A 25,697-nucleotide genomic window follows, 5' to 3' on the forward strand; every position below is an offset into this window, starting at 1 on the left:
TTCCCATGGACTTGTACTATCTGTATACCGAATTTCACTTAAATAGGTTCAGCGGTTAAGACGTGAAACAAACATACAGACTTACAAACTTTCGCAATTATAATTAATATTAGTGACATTAACTTTGCTATTTTTCATATCATAATTTAAAAACAATGAAAAAACTTTGCTATTTTGTTAAAAACAGAAAAGTTTTCCTATAAAATACCTAAAGAGGCAGAGGTAAAGAACATTCTGCAAGAAACGGAACATTTATAATATTGTAAACTCAAGAAATATTCTGTACATCATTTATAGTTTTTAATCGCCAGTTTGGATCAAAGTGTGATGATCATATTATATGAATAGTTAACTTTTCACAACTAAAGCACTGCACCAAATTTGATGAAATTTAGAATTGCACAAAGCTTGAGCTTTATAGAAGAAACTACGAGTGGAATATTTTTAAACAGGGAATGAGAGCGGATGAGTCCACGAAACACTGAAACACAGTTATTAAATTATGTACTTATAATATAAATCGAATTAATATTATGTAGCAAATTACGTATTAATATTGTGTTATTTTGTAAGTAAATTACGTATCAATCTACTAACTAAGTAAATAAAATTATGAATTCATCTTATTACTTCTTTTATTCATCATCATCATCATCATTATTACGACTTCACAAAAATGTTTAGAACCCCTTCTTCTGTGACCTTCTAGAGTCCAATGTTATCCTGAATGGACTATATGTGCTATAAAAATACTTATTGGTACATACGTTTAGGTACCTACATAAATAAATACGCGTAACCTAACAATAACTTAGCACAACTTTAATATGCATTACGAAAACCAATAGGAAAATGAAATTTTAAAATCCAAATTACAAATTTCTAATTCCTATACCTATATAATTTGTTGTTTTTTCTTTAAAAAAATATGGCTCTGTCCATTGGAAGACAATTTTGCCAGTGTCTAGTAGGTTTTGCCGTTGTACGGTAAAAAAAATCTAGAAAATGAAATATGAGAGGTAATGGTGGACGAACGATCGACAGTCTACCTATATAATTCGCAAAATGACATGAAATGATAATGTGTGTGACAGATAATGTTGACGTAACTTCACTACGCGGATGTAATTGGTCCTAGCTTGACCTAACCTATTTACGTGTAGTGTATACATAATAAAACGCTGTCCTATACTTCCTATATCTGTTCCTATACTTTGAGATTTAAGTGCTTTAAAAAAAAAGAAGCAGCCATGTTAATAGTTTCATACGTTATTTTACCGCTTTAATTTTTTTGTTTTAGGGGACTATAAATTATGCTAGTTAAAATTATGCTTAATTAAGTTATGCTTATTGCTTAACGATATGCGTATTAACGCAATGCGTTGTCTTTACCTATACGTATTTTTTTTTTTGTGCGTATTAAGCATTATATGTTTTTTTATGTTAGGAAAATTAATTTTATGCCATTAAGGGAGACCCAGGTAAGGAAATGATAATGTTAGATCATACCACATACGAGTGCGTGTTTTCTGAAAACAAAGATTTTATGGGGTTACAAAAATCACTTAAAGAAAAAAAACAATATATTAAATATAATGACTCGGATAACTCACGTGTTAAATCGAGTTTAGCCCGAAACAGAAACTCGGTTTAAGACGTGAGTTATCCGGGTATATTTAATATGAGTGAGTCTCACGGTAGTTTCATGTTCAAAAATACAATATATTAATTTAGACGACCGGATGGCCAAGTGGTTAGACAACCTGACTATGAAGCTTGAGGTCCCGGGCTCGATTCGCGGCCGGCGCAGATATTTGTATGTATGAATAGTAAGAATGTTTGTTCTCGGGTCTTGGATGTTTAATATGTATTTAACTATGTATTTATCTATATAAGTATGTTTATCCGTTGCCTAGTATTCGTAGTACAAGACTTGCTTAGTTTGGGACTAAGTCAATTGGTGTCAAGTGTCCCATGATATCTATTTATTTATTTATTTAACTTAAATCTAGGTAAGAGAGGGTACCACACAAACATGGTGAACAAAAATGTATGAACTAAAGCTGGTAGGCGGTAATGTAATGACGAGAGCCACAACACAAGTTTTTAACTAAATATCTTTTGCTACTAGAGGCCATTTAAACCAATCTTTATCATCATCATCATCATCAGCTAGAGCAGTCCACTGCTGGACATAGGCCTCTCAATCTCTAAATCGTTAGTTAATTATCGGTGACTTGTGAGTGCTTTAAACTGCGTTATTATTAAGTACATAATATTATTTATTTATTTCGCTCATTTTGGGATTGGAAGAAGTCATGAAAGGAGTAATTTGTTAATTCGCCAATATTATTATTATTGCTATTATTTTATTCACTTATATTTTCATTTATTAAGTAAATAATTCATTGATGAAAGGCACGGGCGGGTCGCTTATTAATAAGTTTTTTTTCTCTCATTTCCGATACTTATTTTTTATAGTTATTATTATAATTACTTTAATTATAATAATTATTATTACGATTATTATTATCATTACTATTACTATAATAATTATTATACCTATTTTTATTGATATTATAATTATTATTACTTTGCCTTAGGTATTACAATGTGAGATTCATGCAATTAATAAGAGAAGTATTTATTTTTTGTATTTTTAAAATACTTATGCTGTTTTAATGTTTTTTTTAAAACCATAATTGACTTTGCATCTTAGACATCCTTCGGTAATTTATTATAATTTTGCGCTCCTTCGTACATGATGTTCTTTTTCCCAAGTTCTTAGACTTTGCCTGGGCGGACGAAGTATTATATTGTTAGCTTGCCGAGTGAGTGTTTTTTGTACTTGTGATCGTTTCGTGAAAGTTATATGGCTGCATATAACTATGCTGCATATGGCTAATAAAAGAAAATCCGAGTATATTTTTATTTCCTGAAATTAGTTCGTTTACAACACAAAAATAATTTCCCACTTCATTATTTTATAATAGAATAATAAAATAGAGTGCATTAAAAAGTGCGGCCTGGAACGTTTCATTATGCCCAATTTCGTGGAAATTGTTATAAAAATATTAATTCAAGCCACTTAAATTAAAATGCTGAAGTTTAACTAAACAAAATGAATGTGAGTACTTTGGTCTATTGTTTCTGGTCGGGTCTAAATTCTGTGAGAAAATATTTCATTTATAATCTAGCTTTGAACAGTGCTACAGCGCTCGTGAGACTGGAGTGTTTTAATTAATTTATACAAACAAGTAATTAAAACTCTGATGTCGCTGATAAAACTGCCTCCAATTAGGTACGTAAAGACATAAGCCGTTCTGGATAATAACTTTGGTACGGTTTGTTGACCAACTTACCTATGTGTGTATGTGCTTAGAAAACTATGTAAAAGCGAAAGGCTTTCCTGTATTGAAGAATAATCCTTATGTAAAACATCTAAAGGATTCATTCTTGTATAGTCATTAATGCAGTATAGGTATTTAGTTATTTATAAAAACAAACCTTTTTCAACAGCATGCATATTTTTACTTTGGCTCACATACTACAAAAGCATTTAAAGCAGGTATAAAATTATTGCTTACATCCTATTTTTGAATTTTAAACTGGAGTTCTATAAATATGATAATAGTAAGATTATATACACGTTATACTATTAAGCTGGTGAAATTAATTTTAAAACAAGTTTTAAGAACGAAATAAAATTGATCGGTACGTGTCATGTTAAATTTGATTAGGATTAAAATCATGTAGACGTTGTCGATTTCATAAAAATTTGGTACAAATTTATATCGAATCTCAATAGTTGAATTTATATTTATGGATGAAACTATTTAACTGCATCTAATCTATCGATACAATCTGGCAAAGTGATGTTCATAACATAACAACTATCAAAAGGCGGTTGGGAGCTAAAGATAAATTAACGTCATATTAATACGATCTGGCAATGCCAGCAACGGCATAACAAACTCGATCCACAAAAAATCCTATTAGTCGGGCGAACGCGCCCAAACATTAGACAAAAACGAACCGATATCTTCTACATAAATACCGCTCACGTTCGCTACCAGCTAGTAATTACCGTACATTATAAAGGGTGAAATAAAGCGCATTCCAAACAAACGGCTTTGGTAACGTGGTGCTGGTATTCGGTAGTGCGTGTCACAGGTCGTGTCTAAGCCCATCAATCTTGGCTCCATTTCGTAGGGAAGAGAATGGAGGAGCGGCGCGGACGACGGGTTGTGGTTAGTAGGCAGTGTTGCCACTAGACAAGTTGTCTTCAAAATTTATGCGAACGTTTAAAACATTTTTTTCGGCTTCTACAATAAAGTTCACGAGTAAAAATAACTTTAATTTTAAAAGGAATATTTAATCGTACATAACATTATGATAGCTTAACTAATTATTCATTAAAGATTACGAAGGAGCAACTCAATATTTAAATACACCGACTGTAATGCATGAATCAACCTATCAGTCAGTCGGACAGCAGGCTATGTATGATAGATTAGATATAGCATCAATATTATGCTAAAAGATTTACGATTATTTATTTCAATTACCGTCGTTGTGATTTTGCATATTGGTAGAGTAAATTTTATGATTGTCCCCTGTGACAGTATTTTAACAAAAAAAAAAATACTTTTCGTCACTCTAAAACACGTAGGTAAATATAAATATTTTTTATTTTTTTAGGTTTTTTTTCTTTAATGGTATACTGTAGTTTTGAAGTATTTTACTTGTAATTACTTTATTATGAAAAAAAGACTTTCTGTCAAGTTTCTTGCGGCGCATTCTTCGTGGCAATGATGGTCTTTCCGAAAGCGCTGGTAGTATAAAAAAACAACGTGTAAAAGTGCCCATTGCGGCCTATTTACTGAATAAATGATTTGATTTTTTTAATTTGAATTATCATACCAAGTGTCACAGTGTTTATTGAAAAATCATAAATAGTAATTATTCAAGTTTTAAAGGATTTTTTTTCCTTATGGTAACACAAGTTTTGGTGAAGATGCTCATAACTGGCTCAAAACAAACGCTCGCGTGCACAATGCAGCAGCGCCGCGAATGGAACCAGGCCCAATAACAACCATTGTCGTCTCACAAAAGAGAGGCGATCGTTCAATATGAATAAATCTATGAATAATAGGACCTTAATGCCTTAAATAAAATGTTTTATGTCGTAATCGATTTAATACAAGTTGTTACACTTTTATTCGTCAATACATCTATTTCTGCCAGAAGACTTTATCCTTATAGGTTCGCTGTGCATTGTATGTTTTTACTATACATAATAGTCGCCTACCATTTTATTTATATAAGTTAAATCTATATAAGTAAATTTGATGTCTAGACAGAACAGAACAGAGAGTTTGATAAAAACAAAATGTGTAGGTAGGTATAATCTGTTAATCTTGAGTCGTATTCTGGGAAAAACATTTAAATAAAATCCTTACTTTATTTATTACCCTACATTTGCCTTCTGATGTTGGGCAAACTCTTGAACTCAATATCTCCCATTCCCCATTCGGAGTTATATCCGGTCCGCTGAGTCAGTTTCGCATCCAGAGGCATTATTTTCTAACGCACTCAGAATCGCAATCGTTTTCTCCACTTCTTTCTGTCACACGTAATAGAATGACAGTAGAAAGAGACGGTGAATACGATCGCAACCGTCCACGCGTTAGACAATACTCGTATACCTATAGCCTCAGGTGTCTCAATATTTCCACCTTGGTCTACGTTTGCCATCCCATCGGCATTGTTCTTGATTTCCTGTAGATATTTGGTTAGTACACATACCTGATACATACTTCCATTCCAAGTATTCCAACTCAACTCTTGCAATATAAGTATACGAGCTTATTTCTCAAATAGATTACCCGATCTCATCGAATTTAATCACTGCAAGAATATCGTAGCATTATGAAATCCAAATAGACAAACTCGTGCTGTAATATGATTATTATTATAATTGGAATGTTTGGGCAAAGAGTCCGGGCGCGTGAAATTAGGGCAAGCGCCGTTCGTCGGCGCCCTGTCATTAGCCGCCGCCGGCCGTGCTTCGCTGGAATGGGCTAGCTCTTTGTGTTTATTCTGTGCTCGCTATAAGAGCTTAAGGGTTAAAGTAAAATATCAAAATTCCGTATTTTACTTTTCTTACGTTCTCTTACCTTTACGCGTCTGTGGCAAATACGCAAACCGCGCGAGCCAAAATAAAGGGGTAAAAGGGAAACTGGTTGGGCAAGTATTAAGTATTTAATTGGATCAGGCGTTACTTTGTGAGGTCGGTATAGATCTAAAAGCATATGTATGTACTTTGCTATTTCGCGACTACCTAATCAATCAATCACACCAGGTGATGGAATAGCAAATGGTTATAGTTCATTCATTTCAATGTACCTACCTACGGATAGGCACTGAACAATTATAAATATTTTGATTTTACGTAAAATAATTACAATAGGTACATTAAAAATAAATTTAAATTATAATTTAATATACTTAAAAGCAAAATAACCAAAATAACTTACTATTGAAAGTTGTTTTTCTTTAACGTAACGTTTGATTGACTTGTTGCTAACTTTGACGGTTAAATATGTTACGTAGGTAGTTTTTGCAATTTATGAACGTACAAACGTTGTAGGAAAGTCGTCTCTTTTGTTAAGTGAACAATGAAAATCTTACTTGAGCTAGCACATTAGCTTTTTATGCTACACTTAAAAATATTTAGGTACCTAGCTGCTATTACTTAAAGCTTTAATGATTTTCACTAATGAAGCTGAAAACAAAAAGAAATATCATTAAGCAATTAACTAATAATGATAGCTACTTAGGTAATAAAAAAACTATAGCAATAAAACTGGTTCGTCGCTTAAGTGAGTCTTTCATTTTGCAAGACTCTTTACTTTCCCAAAGTTTCAGACTAAACGGATGGTAAAGTTAGTTTACAAACATTAAAATGTTAATATAAACCCAAGTTCGATACTGAGAATTTCACAATTCGGGTATATTCCTCTGTAAAATTCTGTGTCTATCTGCTACAAGGCGAACTTAAAAAAAAACTCGATACTTATGACCGGTAACTAACACCAAAAATTAATAACACCGTGTTTTTTTGGGTTAAGGAGGTGTAATTGCAGCCAGGCGCGTCCAGTTCGCGGTACCCTTGGGTTCCGTACTCCGATTTTTATCTCAAACGGTGAGCCGACGTTTCCATCCACGTAATTACAGAGTTTAGGGTCTAGCTGGAGTGAATTATTAGACTCACGATGCCGTAATCAACACAATAATTGTTATTCCCGCGTTGTGTTTGGTGAGCCTTTTGTGGTCAACGCGCCGGCCGGCTGTCTACAAATTGAATTTCGTGTGCAATTGCCGGCTAACGGTTGCTTCTTTGTTATACTTTTAGGTTTGATGTATATGTTACAATTTAGGTGGACTATACTTGCTGAACACGTGTTTTAATTTTATAGTGTCGCAAAAAGTTGATCTAACTAGTTACCTTAGTTTATATAAAAACCGGCCAAGAGCGTGCCGGACACGCCCAAGATAGGATTCCGTAGCCATTATGAAAAAATCAAATAATATTTTTCTAAGGATTTTATTGTGTACGGAACTTCCAAGTTTAGGTATGTTTTATATCTACCTTAGGCTGCTATTTACTCCTAAACTACTAATAATTCTCAAGCAATCTTAGCCGTTTTAATTTTCCTTGTAAATTTGATATACTTACTATCATCCTGAATTTTTCAAAAAATTTCCACCCAACAGTTTAGATTTTAGAAGGGGAGGGAGGGACGCTCGATTTTTATGAAAATTTGCACTTTAAAGTTTAAAGTTCAAAGTTCAAAGTTTTATTTGCTCGAATTATGGTACAAATGATGTTACAAAAATGAGTTTAGATCAACACAATTCACCATACATTGGCATGCAAAATGTATAACCGGATCTAATAAATAATAATAATAATACTCATAATCATAATAATAATCGTAGTAATAATAATTCACATTTAATTCATTATCATTAAATTATATAGAATAATGTCAAAATAGTATAGGTAGTTACAAAAACAATTTACAAAAATAATCAATTAATATTATATCACCTATATTATACCACTAGTCACAATTATTACTACTTTCCAAAAATTCAGACATAGAATAAAAACATTTTTCCTTGAGCCAGAACCGCAGTTTGGCTACAAATATTTTATAAGTCAGCGCTCTTATATCTATCGGAATTTTGTTATAGATTTTTGCTGACATAATGAAACTATTTCTGTTACACAATGCTGTCCTGGAAAATGGAACTGTAACGCGATATAAATCCCTACCGCGTAGCTTTGGGTTCTGGACTGGTTTGGCAAACATTCCAGGATTATTTCTCACTAACTTTGCATGTAAGTAATATAGTAATATTTAATAGTTAATATTTCGCAAACAGATCACTGAATCGAAAAATCGTCTTGGAAACCTTGATTTTTAAAGACCTATCAAACGATACCCCACACTATAGGGTTAGTCAAGAAAAAAATCACCCCCACTTTAGGTTTAGGGAGGTACCCTAAATTTTTTTTTAACTGATGTGTATATTCATGCTAAATTACAGTTTTCTAGTACTAACACTACTAACGGTCTCTGAGCTTAGCCGCGGACGGACAGACAGACAGACAGACGGACAGACATGGCGAAACTATAAGGGTTCTTAGTTGACTCCGGAATCCTAAAAAAGGTCAAGTGTGTGTCGGGCGGGCTAGGCATAGTGTAGAGTTTCGTACTAACACGCGGAAAATTTTAAATGTTAAAATTATTTTTGAATAGCAAGATACTTTTTTTGTAACAAAAATTAACATTTTAAAAGTGTAAGGTTTAACTATTATCCAACGAGACCCCACATTATGAGTATGGAGGCGAAAAAAATAAAAATCATCCCCACCTTTTTTTTAAATATAATTTATATTACTATAAATAGCCATGCAAAAAAAACAGGTCCCTATCACTTACAATCACTAAGCTAAAACGGCAATTATACTGCGTCGTTCACCTAATGCGATCGCCGAATTTGTTTCAAACTAAGTACTTCGGCGAACGACCGTCGCCTTTACATTAGTCTGTCCGTCTACTGCGGCGGCCATATTAAGGCGGTGGCAGCAGTCGCTCGCTGAATGCGGCCGACTACCGTGTTCTTTACACTTGCATCGCAGCATGCGGCGAACGACACTGCCGCTTAAGTCGCGGACGGACGGATGGGTGAATGTACAGACCAACAGACCGACAGACAAACAGATAGACGACATGGCGATTCTACAAATCCTACAAGAATTGGGATTGGATTGAATGGAACACTAAAAATGATAAATATCCTTGGCTAGGGCAAGAAACAGTAGGAAGTTCTAACAGCCGAGTTTCATGCCTGCTGATCGTTTTTTACCCAGTAACCCACAAGTTGCTCAAGTCAAACTAAAGCTTTTAAAACAAAACAAGGAAACTACAAAGCAATTTATTTTCCTAGGGCGGCGCCCGCCCTCGCAAATTCATTACCAGCACAACCTGGCGCTTCCGTTTCCGTTAGCCCCTTGGCTGATACGCGTATTTATTGAGACTAGTATAAATGTTTGAAATATATTGCGCGCGTGGTTCTGAAAATAACACGAGCTGCACTTCAATGCCCTCAATGGATGTTGTGCTTTGTATTGAATCTGCTATGTAGGAACGTTTGGTAGGAGTTCAGTAGTGTAGCGTTATCGTGATTCCGCCTCGAGTTGACGTGACTTCGTTTGCACAGTCCCTGCCGAAGGAAAACTAACATAAACATCGATGCGCGTTGCTCGCTTTCTGCTGCTTACGTGAGGCCTGCCGTTTTAAAGTTCCTTGTATTTCATATTGTTTTTAGGTTAAAGCTTCTATACAAAGTGAAACACGAAATCAATTATGTTTCTGTATATTATTAGCTTATTACAGAACTTTACCGTAGATTATATTTATTTTAATGCATGTACCCATCTACTTTAACAGGGGGGGTGTGAATTACGTTAATTGTAACAGCTAACGTGGGTATAGGTACCTATGTAAAAAATCCTGTAGGTATTTGCTATAATTTAATCCACATTAAGGCTACTGATTACTAATAGTCTATTAGCGGCCTTACCCATTGCGAGGCTCCGGGCGGCAAGTCTTTGAGAGGCCCTTTGTCCTCCGTGAAAGTACGTGATGCGAAAATATAGTTAAAAAAATCTATATTTTAAAAAAAATTGCTTGGGTTGTTGCGCGAGGCCCCTGCAAAGGCGAGGTCCCGGACATTGCCCTGTTTGCCACCCCCTAAGGCCGCCGCTATTAGTAATACTCGTAGGTACTATACTATACATGTGGAAAAACATTTAAATTTAATTCTCTAATTTCAATGTTTTTCCAACTTCGGAAACACTTTAAATTTGATGTTCCTATGACGTTGAAAGTTTATGAAGAAAAAGAGGGATAAGGACATTTGTGAGCCGATTTTACCTAAATAAAAAGTCACTAGTACCTAGGCTTTTGCAGTTTTGAGCAAATGCCAAACCAGCAATAATATTTAGTATTCCTCAACCTAACTCTCCAGTCACGACCGCTTGATGTGTAATTCAATAACAATAATCGGATTCTATTTACCGCCGGCCTTTAACTAGCGATAATAAACTTCAGTAAAACTTAAATCTCTCATTTTAATTGGAACCCAATAAGACTTACAATAAAACTTGTTATTGTTGGTTTCGAATGTGCAATTGAAATGCGGTTTGAGCAGTAATAGGGCCGAGCTCGCTCGAACCTACAAATATCGTGTCGTTATTTCTACGTGAGCCGTTTTATCTCTGATGTCTTATATAGACCTATTGTCTTATTTTGAGAAAGTTCAAATTGATTTTAGTAATGATGATTAAGTTTACATTAAGTACCTTACCCAAGAGACTTTAGAAATCTGTTAGAAAGAGCTTAATTTAATTCATTTGTTGATTGATTTCACACTTCAGAGTTATTTGAACGTAAACGTTATCGCGTGCAATAATTTATACGGGAAGGTGACTTTAAAAGCAATTAATGTTTTGTCGAATGCGAACTGGCCATTGGCTTGGTTTTTATGGCTGGCTGCTTATACTGAAAGTTGTGATCTCGTCGATTGGCAGATTTGCGATAAGAAGCATTTAGACTGCACCGGAGCCGGTGCCAGCCGCAATACATAACCTCTCCGTGGCCGGTTAATAAATAAAAGCTCGTATTTGCGCTCGCCCACTGCCCGGTGATATATAACGTTTGTTAATTAGGTTATCTCTAGAGCGGCATCTACAAAGGGCCAAACTTTAAAAGGCTCGTTGATATTAAAAATGCCGCTTATAACTTTTGTCATAAATCACCCTCTGGCTCGAGGGCGCGCGAAAAAATGCGATCTACTTCCAACAAAAAATATGCAAGTAATGACTTAACGCACTCTGAGAGCTTTTTTAAGTCGCCTCGGACGGTGTTAGAATTAATAATCTTGCGGAGGCCGTAAGTAGTTAATAGCCAAGTGCTGTCCCGCGAAATAAAACGGTAAAAGCTTCGCGTCATTGTTTTCTTATTAATTTTTAGACAGAATAGTTATTCATTCTGCAAGGTAATGTACGTGTCAACTTGATGTCCTTAGTACTTGCTAGGTACGTGGAAGTTGTAAGCTGCGCACCATATTAGGTGAAGTGAGTAGGCTACAAACGGCACGTTGTTTAACCAAGATAAGCAAGACAGATAATAAATGCATCATATAAATTTAAATAATACCTCAAACAAATGTACAGAAGCGTTCATAATTTGAGCCCGTGTGTACCTGTCTATGTCACCAAGTGTAATGTGCCCTTTAAATAAATTATTTAGTTATTTTTTATAATTGTGTTTTAGTATTTTTGTAATCGTTACTTAATTAATAAGAAAATCGTCCTCGGTTGTAGGTATTCTATCAGATATCTACGTATACCTAGTGCCATCCACGAAGACGAGTGATTTTGTCAAAATTAGACATTAATGACATTGTAATAAGAACCACGGCATGCGTCATCGTGAATGACTCTACCTATATGTATAGATGTTAATGTGTACATACATACATTTACTTTACGCTTCCAACGGTTTAAGTCATTACGTAACTACTAGTTAAGTTCAAAACTGTAGCTTAAATATATTTTTGTATTTTTTTTTACGAACTTACTACTCTAATAAGGCCCACCAGGAATTCGCCTGGGCCTTATTAAGACTATGTAATATTAAAGGTTTTGATTTTTTATTTCAGTAGAATTATGGAACCAGTCGAAGAATCAGCTCCTAAACCAAAGCAAAAACGTGCAAAATAGGCCTAGCACCAGATCTCTTGTGCTGTGAGGGCTGTGGAACGAAAAATACTTTCCCATAGAGAAGCTGCTAAAAGATATAACATTCCACAAAGAACATTAGGAAACCATTTAAAAAGTGGTTCAATGGAAAAGAAATTAGGTCCAGCGGCTACTCTAAAACTAGAACAAGAAGATTTAGTGGATAGAATAATAAGCTTGACTGCAGTGGGAATCCCTCTAACACCTTAACTTGTTCGAAAGCAGGCATATGTTTGCTGTTAAAAAAAGAACATACCTACCTAATCGCTTCAGTGATGCCACTTCTACAGCTGGAAGAAAATGATTGAAACTGTTTCTGCAGAGACATCCGCAACGAACTCGTCGAAAAGCCCAAATGATGAACCCAGCAAGGGTTTTTTTTCTACTTTGAATTTAATAGAATTGTTAAGTTTTAAGACTGATTATTGAAGACTTTACTTATCTCAAGACTGATTCTCATAAGTAGATACTGTTCAGTTTTATATAAATGTCTTTATGTTTTGTCTCTAAATAGGAATAACTGAGATAGGCAACACAACTTAAATACAGTAGTTTCAAGACTGAGTTTATTAAGTTTAGTATTCCTACAAAGTTTTAAGCCGTTGAGGAGTTCCGTCCCGCAGAGACGATGCCGCCTGGACCATCAGGGTATCACTGCCAGATTAATGCATTGTCTTCGGATTTACATAAGTATGCCAAATTTCAAGTCAATCCGACCACTGGAAGTGAGTCAAATTCAACTTGCAAGATTTGAACCGCACATACATATAGTTACATACGAGTACATTGCAAGTTAAATAAAAGTTTGTAAAATGTAGAGATCAGAGCGACAATTCCTTTATTTACTAGCTAAACACGAGACCAATCGTTGCGATATAATTCATGGTAAGTTTTAATATTGAAGATCAATATAGCTTTTAATGAGTCCCTTAGGCTCTCATCGAAAGCAGAGCGTCGGTTTATGATTACCCTCACCTCCCTGTAATAATAAAATATCGACAAGCCTTTATCGGCTGCGTCTTCGATAAGTATCCGTGACCAATTCGCACCACTCGGACTATACTTGCATTCCCAAAGAAACACTCCGGAACGTCCGATATAAGAAAACCGCCGATGGAAACTAAAGCTTTACATGAAACTACAACGTCTAATTTAAAACAACATCAATCCAGTTTAAGACACACTGCCCTTTTTCGAAATAAAATCACCGAGATATTCGTATCGATATAAATTTATTTCCAATTATAATGCTCGTCGTCTTAGTTTATTTCGGCTTTATGTTCGACCGAATAAACTGGTGGAGCGTCAAGACTAATAAACTTAAGAAATGTACTGCCTCTCAAAATCTTTCTACGCGAATTTATATCACCTTTCAAGATAAACTAAGTCTTTAATGATTCTTTTTCATTCTTTTCACCAATGTAATACGTAAGATTTGTATCAAGGCGATTGCTATCGTATACCTACTACGCCAACTTTGGGAAGTGTAGCATTTTTGTTACATTGTAGGATTTGTAGATTCGTACTTGCATATATTGTTATGTTATGTTGCATTGCATTATGTGTGCATTGTCGATCGGCTAATGGAGCATTATTTACTCATGAATAGTTGACATTAGAAAATAACGCAATTAAACTACTATGGCTAATATTAATAAATTAACATGCTTTCGGTAACTCTTAACATTACATTTTTAATTTTTTTAGCTTTTACGATCTCTTTTCTTCGATCAAATATGATTAGTTACATGCATAACCAATCAGGGGGGCTACTAAGAAATTCGAAAATCAAAGTTCGTATCGTATTAGTATTAGGGATGGTAAATCTCTCTCACTCTCGTACTTAATAACATGTTGTTTCATGCAGATACGAAATCGAAAACCGTCGTTATGTGTAAAGGAATGGAAACAGATTCCTATTTACATATTATATTATAGGAACCAGGCGAATTCAAGACACTATTTATTTACCTAAAGCAACCTAAGTATCCCTATAGTACCTACTGTACCTAAAACAAGCATCGAAATAATGGAATATGTACGTACGGACTGAGTTATAAATGAAAGTTTTGTGGGTGAAATAAAATGTAATTTTGAATAATTTCATGGGTTAGTTAATATTATTATATATATGAAGCAAACCTATATAAATGACTATAGTACTAATTTCTAGTTCTAATGTCATACATGTATATCTCTTAGAGTTACCTATTGATTGTCCTGTTGTGTTTCTCGACGTAGGTAGGTATTCAGGTCAATTCTCAGACTGTGGTTTCAAATTTTGTATTAGATTGGGAACTAGGTATGTACTTACTGCATAGTTCAGTAGATAGGTACTTAACTTAAGTACTGTCTTACAATGATGGCTATATTTACCTGTACCAACTCCTGCTGAAAAATGTTACGGAATCTGAGAATATTGGTTTTTGTATTATCAATTGTAGGTCTACAGTCAACCTACATAGATATTTATGCAAAAAGGACCTGTCAAAAATGATAACTTGTTTGATTTTCCCCATAACTACTTAACATTTTTTTTTCTTTTTTCTATGCAATACCTTGCTTTTATTTGCTGCCTCTCATAGCCATAAAAAGTGTTGCATTCCTTTTTGACAATGCCTACAGTTACAATCTACCTACAATGCAGTAGACAAAAAGGCCGATTTCAGTAACCGTAAATTAGGCAAATGATATATTTTTTTTTTGGATTTAGATAATGTTAGAAATAGGTAATTATTACTTAGCAGTATTGAAAAAAATAATAGCTTTAACTAATTATATTAGATCTTCGATTTAGTATAGCTACCACTGGAAGAAGAAGATACCTACCTGAATTAAACCTATCATCTATACTTAGGCACATCTATCAGAAAGTTACTTACATACATACATTTCTTAAAATCAGTCCGCGACATTTTTCAAACAATTGCAGATTTTTGTAAGTAAACATGTTTTTTTCTGTAATTTAATAGATGGTGTACATGAATACATGCCATCCTACGTAAGTTCAACCTATTAAACCGAGAAATATCTCGTTGGAAGTACGATTTTTTGGTAACGCCAGAGACAATTTCGGTAACGCAGGAGACGCCCAAAGTCTCGGTAAAGTAGTTGATTGGCCCACTTACCGATTTATTAACCTACCTAAGTAAGCGCGTTATTTCGGAACGGCTGCAAATATTCGTCAATTTTTTTTTGTTATTGTGTTGGTAACTGTCAGGACAAGGTTCTCAATGGACAAAAATCTTAATTCATCCGTGCGGAGACAGGGCGTGTAGCTACTTATGAATAAATTGAGACGTCATTAGGTATAAGACACCTTTACTTACGTTGGTGCAAACTATTTTAGGTAGGTAAGTATAGGTTCGAACATAAAAAAATAAGTTCACAATAGCTAATTAGAACTCAATGAAGTCAAAATAAAATGAGTAGATAAACCTATCGGTCACGAATAGTTATTTTTTGCCGAGTACCGTTTCTCGAATTCGTGAATGACGGAAGGGTAAACGAACTGCAGCAAAAACGACTGTGACAAACGCCTGCGCAGCTCTATTAGTGCGTAAAACCGACATTTTCTTTTGATCCGTTATTAGTGGTTAGGTTTTAAAATGTTTCAAGTAGTCACTTTTAGGGTTCTGCGTCGGAACAAATTTTTAAATTAGATTTGCTAGTTAGTGAGCAGATGTGGCTTAGCGGTTATAAAGCTAAAAACTAAATAGTAATAGGTATCTCCATAGGTGACCATCTTAATACGCGTAGTATCTAGGTAGTGGGAGGTGCTTACATATGTACCTACTTAATACCTGTACCTAGTCGTATGTGTAGATTAGTTATAGCTCCAGTTAATTTCATATCTAATTCATCAATTTATTCTAACCTATACCTAGGTAATTATGATATTATCGATTTTTTCGATTTACCTACTTTAATCGATTATTTTTCGATTAGTTATTTTGTTTTCAAATTAATAGATTTCTTGAATTGATTCAATGGTTGAAACCATGGCTGTTTTTAGATCATTAAACAAAGACAAGAGTCTATGGTTGGCTTACTGGTTACTGACGTCTTTCCAAAATGTGATGACATAAATATAGCAAGTACTTACCTATATATAGTCACTAGAATTTCTCAAACTCCCACAAAAGTCCCTTGATTTCAATATCAACAAATGTTAAAATTCTGAATCCACCGTTGAGAGAGATAGCTGCCACTGCTGCCAGCCTTTTGGCCACCAGTTGTTTCGATCGGGCGCTTTTGCAACTCTCCGATGATGATGATGATGATGTAGATCAGGACACCATGGCTCCAGGCTCTCAAAGCCTACAGGAATAAAATTGTATTGTGACCCTAAATTCAGATAGGGTTATTTAGCTACTCGTGTGTTTTTCAACGTGAGTTTTTTTTAGTAGGTACAGTCAAATATTTACTTAGGCACCTACTACATAAGTACCTACATAGCTATAATGAAATGAACCAAAAACAGTTAAGAAGTTTTATTAATTACTACCTACTTATGCACATCGAATACCCTTTATTCGATTTTCATTTATCTCACATAGCATATTTTTTAAGCTTCTCAGAGATATTATAATAACACCCAAAATTTTAATTTGCTCATTCGTCGTCGGATTGGTGTATAATTCAAATCTCTTTTTCTGTATCATCATAATTTACATACGCTAAATAAAAAGCGGTGTCATCACAAAAGATATTTGGAGGCAATATAAACATAATATCAATTTAAATTCCTTGTTAGTGGAGCGAAAGCCGACATCATACCTGAAAGCAGACGTTTCCGATTGGCCGGTGGGTCGACCAATCGACAGCCGTGGCTCAGTGCGCCGTCCGGGCGCCCCGCCGCGGCGGGCCGGCGGGCGGGCCGCGCCGCGAGCTCTCCTCGCCTCAGTTCCTTCACACACCTCGCTTCGAAGTGACGTGACCGCACATTTGTGTTTATTTATTCTTGTACTTTGAAAACATATTCAAACTGTATAATCTGTGGAAGTGACGATGCCGCGACCATCCCGCGAATCGTATGGCGATCAGAAGCCACCCTATTCGTACATTTCTTTAACGGCGATGGCGATCTGGAGCTCGCCGGAGCGCATGCTGCCGCTGTCGGAGATCTACCGGTTCATCACGGACCGGTTCCCGTACTACCGGCGCAACACGCAGCGCTGGCAGAACTCGCTGCGCCACAACCTCAGCTTCAACGACTGCTTCGTGAAGGTGCCGCGCCGGCCGGACCGGCCCGGCAAGGGCGCCTACTGGACGCTGCACCCGCAGGCCTTCGACATGTTCGAGAACGGCTCGCTGCTGCGGAGACGCAAGCGGTTCAAGTTACAGAAGGGAGAAAAGGACAATCTTAACGCAGAGCTGGCCGCTCTGGCAAGTTTTAATCGTGCCTTTTTGGCGAGACAGGCTGGTGCGCCGCCACCGCCACCGGCTTTGCCAAGCGCTAGTTTATATACTCCTCCCCTATGTCCACAATTGAGTCCGGAGCCTGCCGAGTTGCCGGAAGCGGCAGCGGTGACCATGCTGCCCCGGCAGCGGCCGCGGCGCGCGTTTACGATCGAGGCGCTGCTGGAGCCGGAGCCGGCGCAGGCGCCGCTGGCGCTGCCGCGGCTGGAACTTGCGATGCCGGCGCCGTACCTCCTAGCGGCGCAGCGCTACCACGCCGAGCTGCTGCAGGCAGCGGCGCACGCGCTGCGCCCCTGCTACCTGCACCCGCCGCCGCTGCCCGTCGCGTGACACCACTGCACTCCCTCAACCTGCCACATATCGTGCAATGTTAGATTGTAAGTACTGAACTCATACGAATATACGGGCAGATTGGAGAGTGCTCGACTATCAAGGATTTTAATATGTCGGAGAACATGTGTTCTGTCTGATTAATGATCGCTTAACGTATTAATTAAATCAAGTATGATGACGCTTCGCATTATCTTCCTACTTGTGACTTAGATCTGATCTACCAAATTAACACTATTTGGGTGCATTTATTGGATTATTTGGTTTCAAATAGATAATTATCTATAGTTACGCGCAACACAACAAAACGGCGTAAAGTAGTGAGGCCTAAATGAGTTGTAATCGCTCGGCCTACCGTGAAGAGTATCTTCGGCGTGCGTGGCTAAATGAATAATCCGATTTAAAATATCATTTTGATGTTTTAGTGATCTCACTTTTAGTTACATAGGACCATAGTTAGTTAATGTGTATATTAGGAATAGAGAAAATCTATTTATTTAATATTTAGGTAGGTAGGTAGATTTGTAGAGTTTTCGAATTTTATTCCCATTTTTCTATACTTAATATTTTTATTTTCATCTTTTTCTTTCTGCGGGTAGGAAATCTTGTCCTGAATTTATATCACTAAAGTGATGATTATTATTATGATAAAAAATATAACTATGAAATGTTATACATACACTGGTCTTTGTAAGTTTTTTATTAACAGTGTTCTCTTTTTTACACAACTGGCTTATTGTTCGAAAACTCAATGTTGAATGTCAAACTAAATGTTATTTATTTTAGTTAAAAATAATTTTATTGTTTACCTGTTTACACTAGCAATCTGATAAATAAGTAAAGTATCGTTGTAAATATTGTTTAAATTGTTAAAGACAATGTATAGGAATATTAAACGGAAAATCTTATTAGTACAAAATTGGTTTCATTTGTTTCTAACCCGCGTTCATTGACGGATTCTAGTAAGCCGACGTGGGGGGCGGTTTGGGAGGGATAAAAAGTGTTCTGGTAAAAAAGGTTCTAGTTCGGTGGTCTGTTTCACGCATAACGTGGTGCGACGGTTCGATTGTGGGCTAATAACGCCCGATATTGGCCCGCGCTACTGCGCCGAGTCATCCTCCCTCTTTAGGCATACCTCGTACCGTCGCTGGAACCAACGCCTTAATAGGCAGGTAATTCTTTGATGAACAGAGGAAGCGCTGCCACGTCGCGCGTCGTTCGATCTTGTTCCTCGAAGGCATTGTAATACCTATTAAGAAATTAATTGGGAAATATTTTTCCAAATTTTTGATAGCTTTAAAGTCGTTTTTTATTCCATTAGAGCCGGTAATAAATAATGATATCTTTAAACATTCTAGTTATCTACTTATAATCTGAGTTGTATATAATCAGTCAGTAGGTACAGTCAACGTCATAAACAAGTGATCACTTTTGTACCTTGTCACTTTAACGTCATGTTTGAAAAGCCATATGAAATTGTGTAACGGCAGAAAGCGACAAGGTACAGAAATGATCACTTATTTATGAAGTTGACTGTACTATACTTATTGAATGAAATATTTTTGTAGTCACCATTTTTATAGGTATTTCTAACGAGTTTCATAGACTTGGCTGGCATTGGGTCAACCTGTTTTAAAAAAAGCTAATTATTTTAGCCAACCACCACATCAAGTTTTCGGCATACTCTCGTTTACTCGTACATATGTGCCGACACTACGATGTTTATATTATTAATTAAACTGTACTATTTCTTCCTTGTAAACTGCATAGATATTTATACCAAAACTATATACAAAAAGCTCTTTTTTGAAAATGTAGGTACCTCGCATTCGTAGTCGTTTGCACTTGTCGACTTTTATCGTGGAGGTCCAAATGCATAAAAACCGTTTTGTAGCAGTTAGCTCTTAAAATAGAAAAGAAAAACTACATCATAACTTAGTGTAATTATCATAACTAACTATGAGATAGTAGTTTACGAGCCGGTCGCATTTTGACCCCTTAAAGGTGAGGTTTAATCGGTGACAGGGCCCAAGAAGATAAGATTGAAAACCAAATTCCTACTAGTATCCTACATATTGTAAATGTGAATGTCTGGATGTTTGTTACTTAACTACGCCAAAACAGCTAAATAATCTTGATTAAATTTGGCACACAGATAATTTATGACGTGGATTAGCACATATGATACCTTTTATTCCGATAAATTAGTTATATTGTTCATTTAAATCTTCGCAGACTTTATCAACAGCCGGTGTTGAACAAAAACCACTAACTTTAGTTATACAAAGGGTAATTACGATCTATTTAAATGCTGGAAAACATATTTTCCGCTATCGATATATCACCGATGATATAAGCATAAAATTGACTGTTTAAGATATGTTACAAATGTCCATACATAAATGACCTACAGTCGAGTGCAAAGATATCGACACGGCCAAAGTTACAAAAATATGTATACACGACTTTATGCGCTTAAAATTAAGGTCGTATATAAATATCTTTGCACTTGACTGTACTAGAATTACGTTTTGTGCTCAGTCCACTGTCGCTACAGGAATAGTTACTTGTTACCTAAGACTTTTCCCACTGTACCTACTAAGATTCATAGGAATGATTGTTCTCTGAAGAACTAACTAATATTTGTTTGACAATTTTCAATTTGAATAATGATAAAAATATACCACTGAACTATAGCATTACAATAACAAATAGTGAGGTCTCGGCGGTCCAGACACGGCAACTACTCAGTGCAGTGCGGGGTAAAGCCGTATGCCTCCCACATTGCAAATTCTCAGGCCTCAGTCCGTTTGTGAGGCCTTTAGCAAGCTTCGAGATTCAGCCGATTGTAAACAGGTCGCGCCAGAACTAAAAAGAGTTTCCACTGTTGGCATTAAATAACGCTATGAGTATGACTGAGTCCTTAATTCGGTAAATACTTTTAACCAGATACTTCGCAAGACAAATAATAAAGTTAGCCTGCGGAGGTCCATATGAATTACACTAATTTTACATAGTGTAAGTTTACTTCTTCGTCATATTTACAACATTTACACAATTAGGTACTTACTAACATAAACATTATCTCGATCAATTTTTAATAGAAATTAAAAATAATAAAATAATACTAAATGTGAAATAAGATTAAATTTAACTACTTATACAATGTCAAATTTTCAATAATAAATTTTACCTTGCTTTTCTGCTATAAAGAGAAAACAAGCTAAAATAGTGTTGTTTTAAAAATAACAACAATTTATGTTATCTTGTAAATTATTTCTCCTTGTATTTCTGTTTTTAGAATATTCAGCTCATTTGTGAGTTTATAACAGTTAGGTGGTTATCATCACATTGCCGCTGCATCTCGCTCCGTTGTGCGTTACGATAACGATGAAATTCGCCGTCAAAATGTAGGTTGTAGGTTTTTGCATACCTACATACAATGCAAGATTCTACATTCGATATTTTATTTTTAAGAATGTTATATACACAGGTTAAATGAGTCGCTTAACTTCAAACTCGGGTAAATCCAATTCTGTAATTTTTTAAAGATTTTGGTATTGTTTTAATAAAAGGGTAAAAAACTAGTTATGTTACAATTTCATCAGTTAAGTATAATTTCGTGTGGTTTTTGAGAAAAATACAGTTAAATCATAATATTTTATGAAAATCAGACAAATCAATACTATAGTTTTTTTCAAACGTATATGGTATACCTACCTACATTGTGGGAGTTACCAGTGAGACAATGATATAAAAAAAATACAATATAGATATTTGAACAGGTGAAAAATAATTATGTATGAGTTTTGCGTCATTCATTAGTATGTAAGTATGCGGCATTCGACATCAGTCTGTATTACATCTTATTGAATTTAAATGTGCACAAAATTCCTCAAGTGTAAAATAAAAGTGCTCGTAGGCTGTATTAAACATGTCGTTGAATAGGACTTTTATCTACACCCATATACTTAGTAAATCCTCAATTATGCGTTCAAAAACCATATGACAAGCATAATTGGATTCTATTATGAACACGGCTGTATCGTAATTATCATTACGATACAGAAATCTGTACCGTAATGTGCAGCAGCACGTCGTAGCGCGCGCAGCGGGCGCAGCTCGAGGGGCAGACATACCTACCTAGTTCTCGTTAATGCAGGTCATTCTCAATGGTTTTTGAACACATGATAGAGGATTTAATATATGGATATAGATAAAATATTGTATGCAACTGTACGTAATTAGGCCTTAAAACACTCATTTGACCCTACGAGTATTATGAAACTTAGCTACGCCTCGTTTCATAAACCCACACTCATGTTTTAAGGACGCCTATTACGATACAGTTGCATAAAATACTATTTATTCTGAAGCAAAATATACCTATTACGCTAACATCTGTTTTAAATGCGACAGCGTTTACCTTGTCATTAGCAATATTGGTACATCTATTGTTTTTTTATACTAGCTGGTGCCCGCATCTTCGTGCCCTTTCTATGAAAAAATCGTTTATCGCTATTACGCGGCACCATGCTAATTTCCTGGACAAAAAATGTTCTGTGTCGCCCCTGGGACTTAACTTTTCTCCAAATCCAATTTCACCTAAATTGGTTCCAATATTATATTGTTGCCTGAATTAGTACCTACCTATGCTAACATCCAAACAAAACACTGTAATTTTCTCATCTAATTAACTAATAACGGATGCCCCAGAATTTATTCTTACACTTTGGTTCGAGTACCTGCTTATTTATCTAGACATATAAAGTTAATTAGTTGCCTCTACTAAGCTTTACCTAAGTAATAAATTAGTCGAAAATAACATACATAGAAATAGTCTTGGATTGGTACATTTTAATAGAAAATATGAGCGAACAGGAAACAAAATAATTTCAACTCCGCGTTATACCCATTCATGCATTGTGCGCTCGCTCCTAACAGTCACAAAGCAAAGCAAAGTTTATTTCTCAAATCGGCTAGTGCACATAATAAATATTTGTAGAGGCAGATGTTTGAGGGCTATTCCGGCCATTACACGGACAGAGTGTAATCAAATTGGGCTCTCTTGGCACTTCTGGTGGCGTTTTTATCTGAACACCTTGGCACAGAGAGCCCTAGCCTATAATTTTGAAATTAATATCTAACACATTGTGTCTATCCGTTCGTCCCTCAATTTGCAGTTTTTGTAGCTTTGCCGACACCCTACCTGCTAATTATTTCTGTCGAGATAACATTTATAGGGTTCTAGGAAATTAAATATCAACTATTTATCTTTTCAATAAAGATGGTATCGTGATTTAAAAGTAGTATAGATATTCTGTGAGTTTGTGAAGCTCAGAAGTTCATAATTTAGTCGCAAGCATTATATAGAAGTATAGGCAAATCGAAAGCAACAAAAAATATTACTGCGTTTACGTACTTAAAATAGGGATGTGCCATCCAAGTTTTCTCATTCCCACTACAAGCAATAACTATGTGAACGACACAACATTACTTATGTATGCACGCCTGATAATTTTAGCACTTAAATATTTAATATCCAACAAGGTAGGAAGGTGTGCTGTTTTATTTTATTAGGTATCTATGTATGTATTTCTATTTTTAGAGGTGTGTTTGTTTGCACGTACCTAGGGAGTAATTTTTAGATGTGTAGATGATGAACCGGTTTTAATAAACTATCTCTAACAGTAACGCTTGATTTTCACTGGATGAATAAAAACCTAACATACATAACTATGGTTTTTTGGTCTGGCAGTAGGTACCAGGCAATTGCATCGAGCAGTAGATATTTAAGACCTGGGATGTCTAATTTATAACTCTGGGTTTGTCCCACATTTATACACCTACCTATATAAAAGATGAACGAACTGACAGACAACGCACAACATAAACTTGGCAAACTTATTCCTTCAGGGTCATAGAAGAGCATAAAAAGAGCATTTTTTAAATTTACCACGAGGTAAGGTAAAAATTTATTTATATTTTCTCTTTCAAGCGGCTCTATCTGTAACTATAATAATTAGAGTCTTCACAATTGGCATTTGATTAGGTAGTTATATTATAACAACAAAAACTAATTTCAAGATATTTCCAAGTTCCCACGGAATAGGTAATAAAGAGATTTTTTTTTACTAATTGTTTCAGAAAACGCACCACTTGAGCTAAAGACCTTAAATTATCTTGCGAGGCATAGAGGTGTAGAAAAAAGTCGAGTTTGCACTAGTACCTACGTACACACATAAGTACACAATAATAAAGCGCATGGACATCATAATAGTTATTTGTCATAGAGACCCTATACAACTCTAGGTCAATTTAATTTTACCAGTTTAAGTCAAGTACACTGTGCATGTTCCTATTGTCCCCAGAAATATATTTTTTTTATTGTATTCTGCTCATGTGCACTTTGTGAATCTGTGAGATCCTGTAATTGGCTCTGTGTCACTATTTTTATAATCATATTGTTTTACCTAACTGTTGCTTCTCTAATAATAACTAAATAAAATAGAGCGCATTTATTTGTACAATTTGGGGCAGTCCGCCTATAATTTAAACTTCAACATCAGTTTACTTTACCTGTTATTCGCGAAAACCTACGTAGGGAGTAAAGTGAATTTTCAATTACCTCTGCAGTTGAGTGTGTGCGGCGCGCAGACGCAATCCGGCATTAATCGTCTTAACTGTGGTTTACCCTCGAGTACATACCTACTTACTGGCAAGTTCATTTCACTGATGAAAATGTACAGGCCAACTGCTAGGTTGAAATCGACTACGCCTGTCTAATTGCATATAGCTAATCAAACCCTCAGCGTAGGTAACATTGGGAGTGCATTATAGAAGTCCGCAAAAACATTTCGTCGTATTTGAATAGATATTTAGATATCCGGTCCGCAACAGGCTCTTTTAGCAAAATCACTTAAAGATCTGCAACAAATTTCATCATCTAAATCTAAACCTATTTTCAGGCCGATGCAACTGTTTTTTTTTGTATAATTAAAATTAAGCAACCAGGCGAGCTGGCAGTCTACCTGATGAAAACTAAAAAAACTATGGCTTTTGAACATAAGACAAGGCAAACAAATAAATGGCCAATGTAATGTTCCGTCAAACATTCTGTTTTAAAGTAAACCATTGGACGCCGGCGGCAGAAAATGTCGTCGCCGTGTAGGTCGTGTCGTCTCGGCACCGTGTCGTTGTCGTCGGTCGGTGAATGGGCGAAGACCCCGCGGCATCCCGCGGTGCGGTTCCGGCGATTGTGTCGTAGAGACCGCCCCCTCCGGTACTTTACACTTAACTTACATGATTATAATGAATAAGTTGAGGGACTTAATAGAATTTGATAGGTGAAAATTTACTATCTGCTTTGGCACATGAGGTGTATTTTTATCTCTACTGATGTTTCGAATAGTAAGCTTTTAACTTAATGATTCAAAGTCAAAGTCAAAGTCAAAATATCTTTATTCAATTTAGGCTATAACAAGCACTTATGAATGTCAAAAAAAATCTACCACCGGTTCGGAATAACCTCTGCTGAGAAGAATCCGGCAAGAAACTCAACTATTAT

The 25,697-nt window shown here is 35.7% G+C and overlaps 1 protein-coding gene across 1 annotated transcript; it reads left to right on the top strand.

Annotated features, from left to right (window-relative positions):
* Window positions 1-17,299: 17,299 nt before the first annotated feature.
* LOC141437742 (fork head domain-containing protein FD4-like) lies at window positions 17,300-19,026 on the top strand. The gene has a single exon (XM_074101232.1). The coding sequence runs from the start codon at window positions 17,390-17,392 to the stop codon at window positions 18,128-18,130; it is 741 nt and encodes a 246-aa protein (XP_073957333.1). The 5' UTR covers window positions 17,300-17,389; the 3' UTR covers window positions 18,131-19,026.
* The last annotated feature ends 6,671 nt before the right edge of the window (window positions 19,027-25,697 follow it).

The sequence above is a fragment of the Choristoneura fumiferana genome, chromosome 18, assembly GCF_025370935.1.
Source record: "Choristoneura fumiferana chromosome 18, NRCan_CFum_1, whole genome shotgun sequence".
Classification (NCBI taxonomy): Eukaryota; Metazoa; Arthropoda; class Insecta; order Lepidoptera; family Tortricidae; genus Choristoneura; species Choristoneura fumiferana.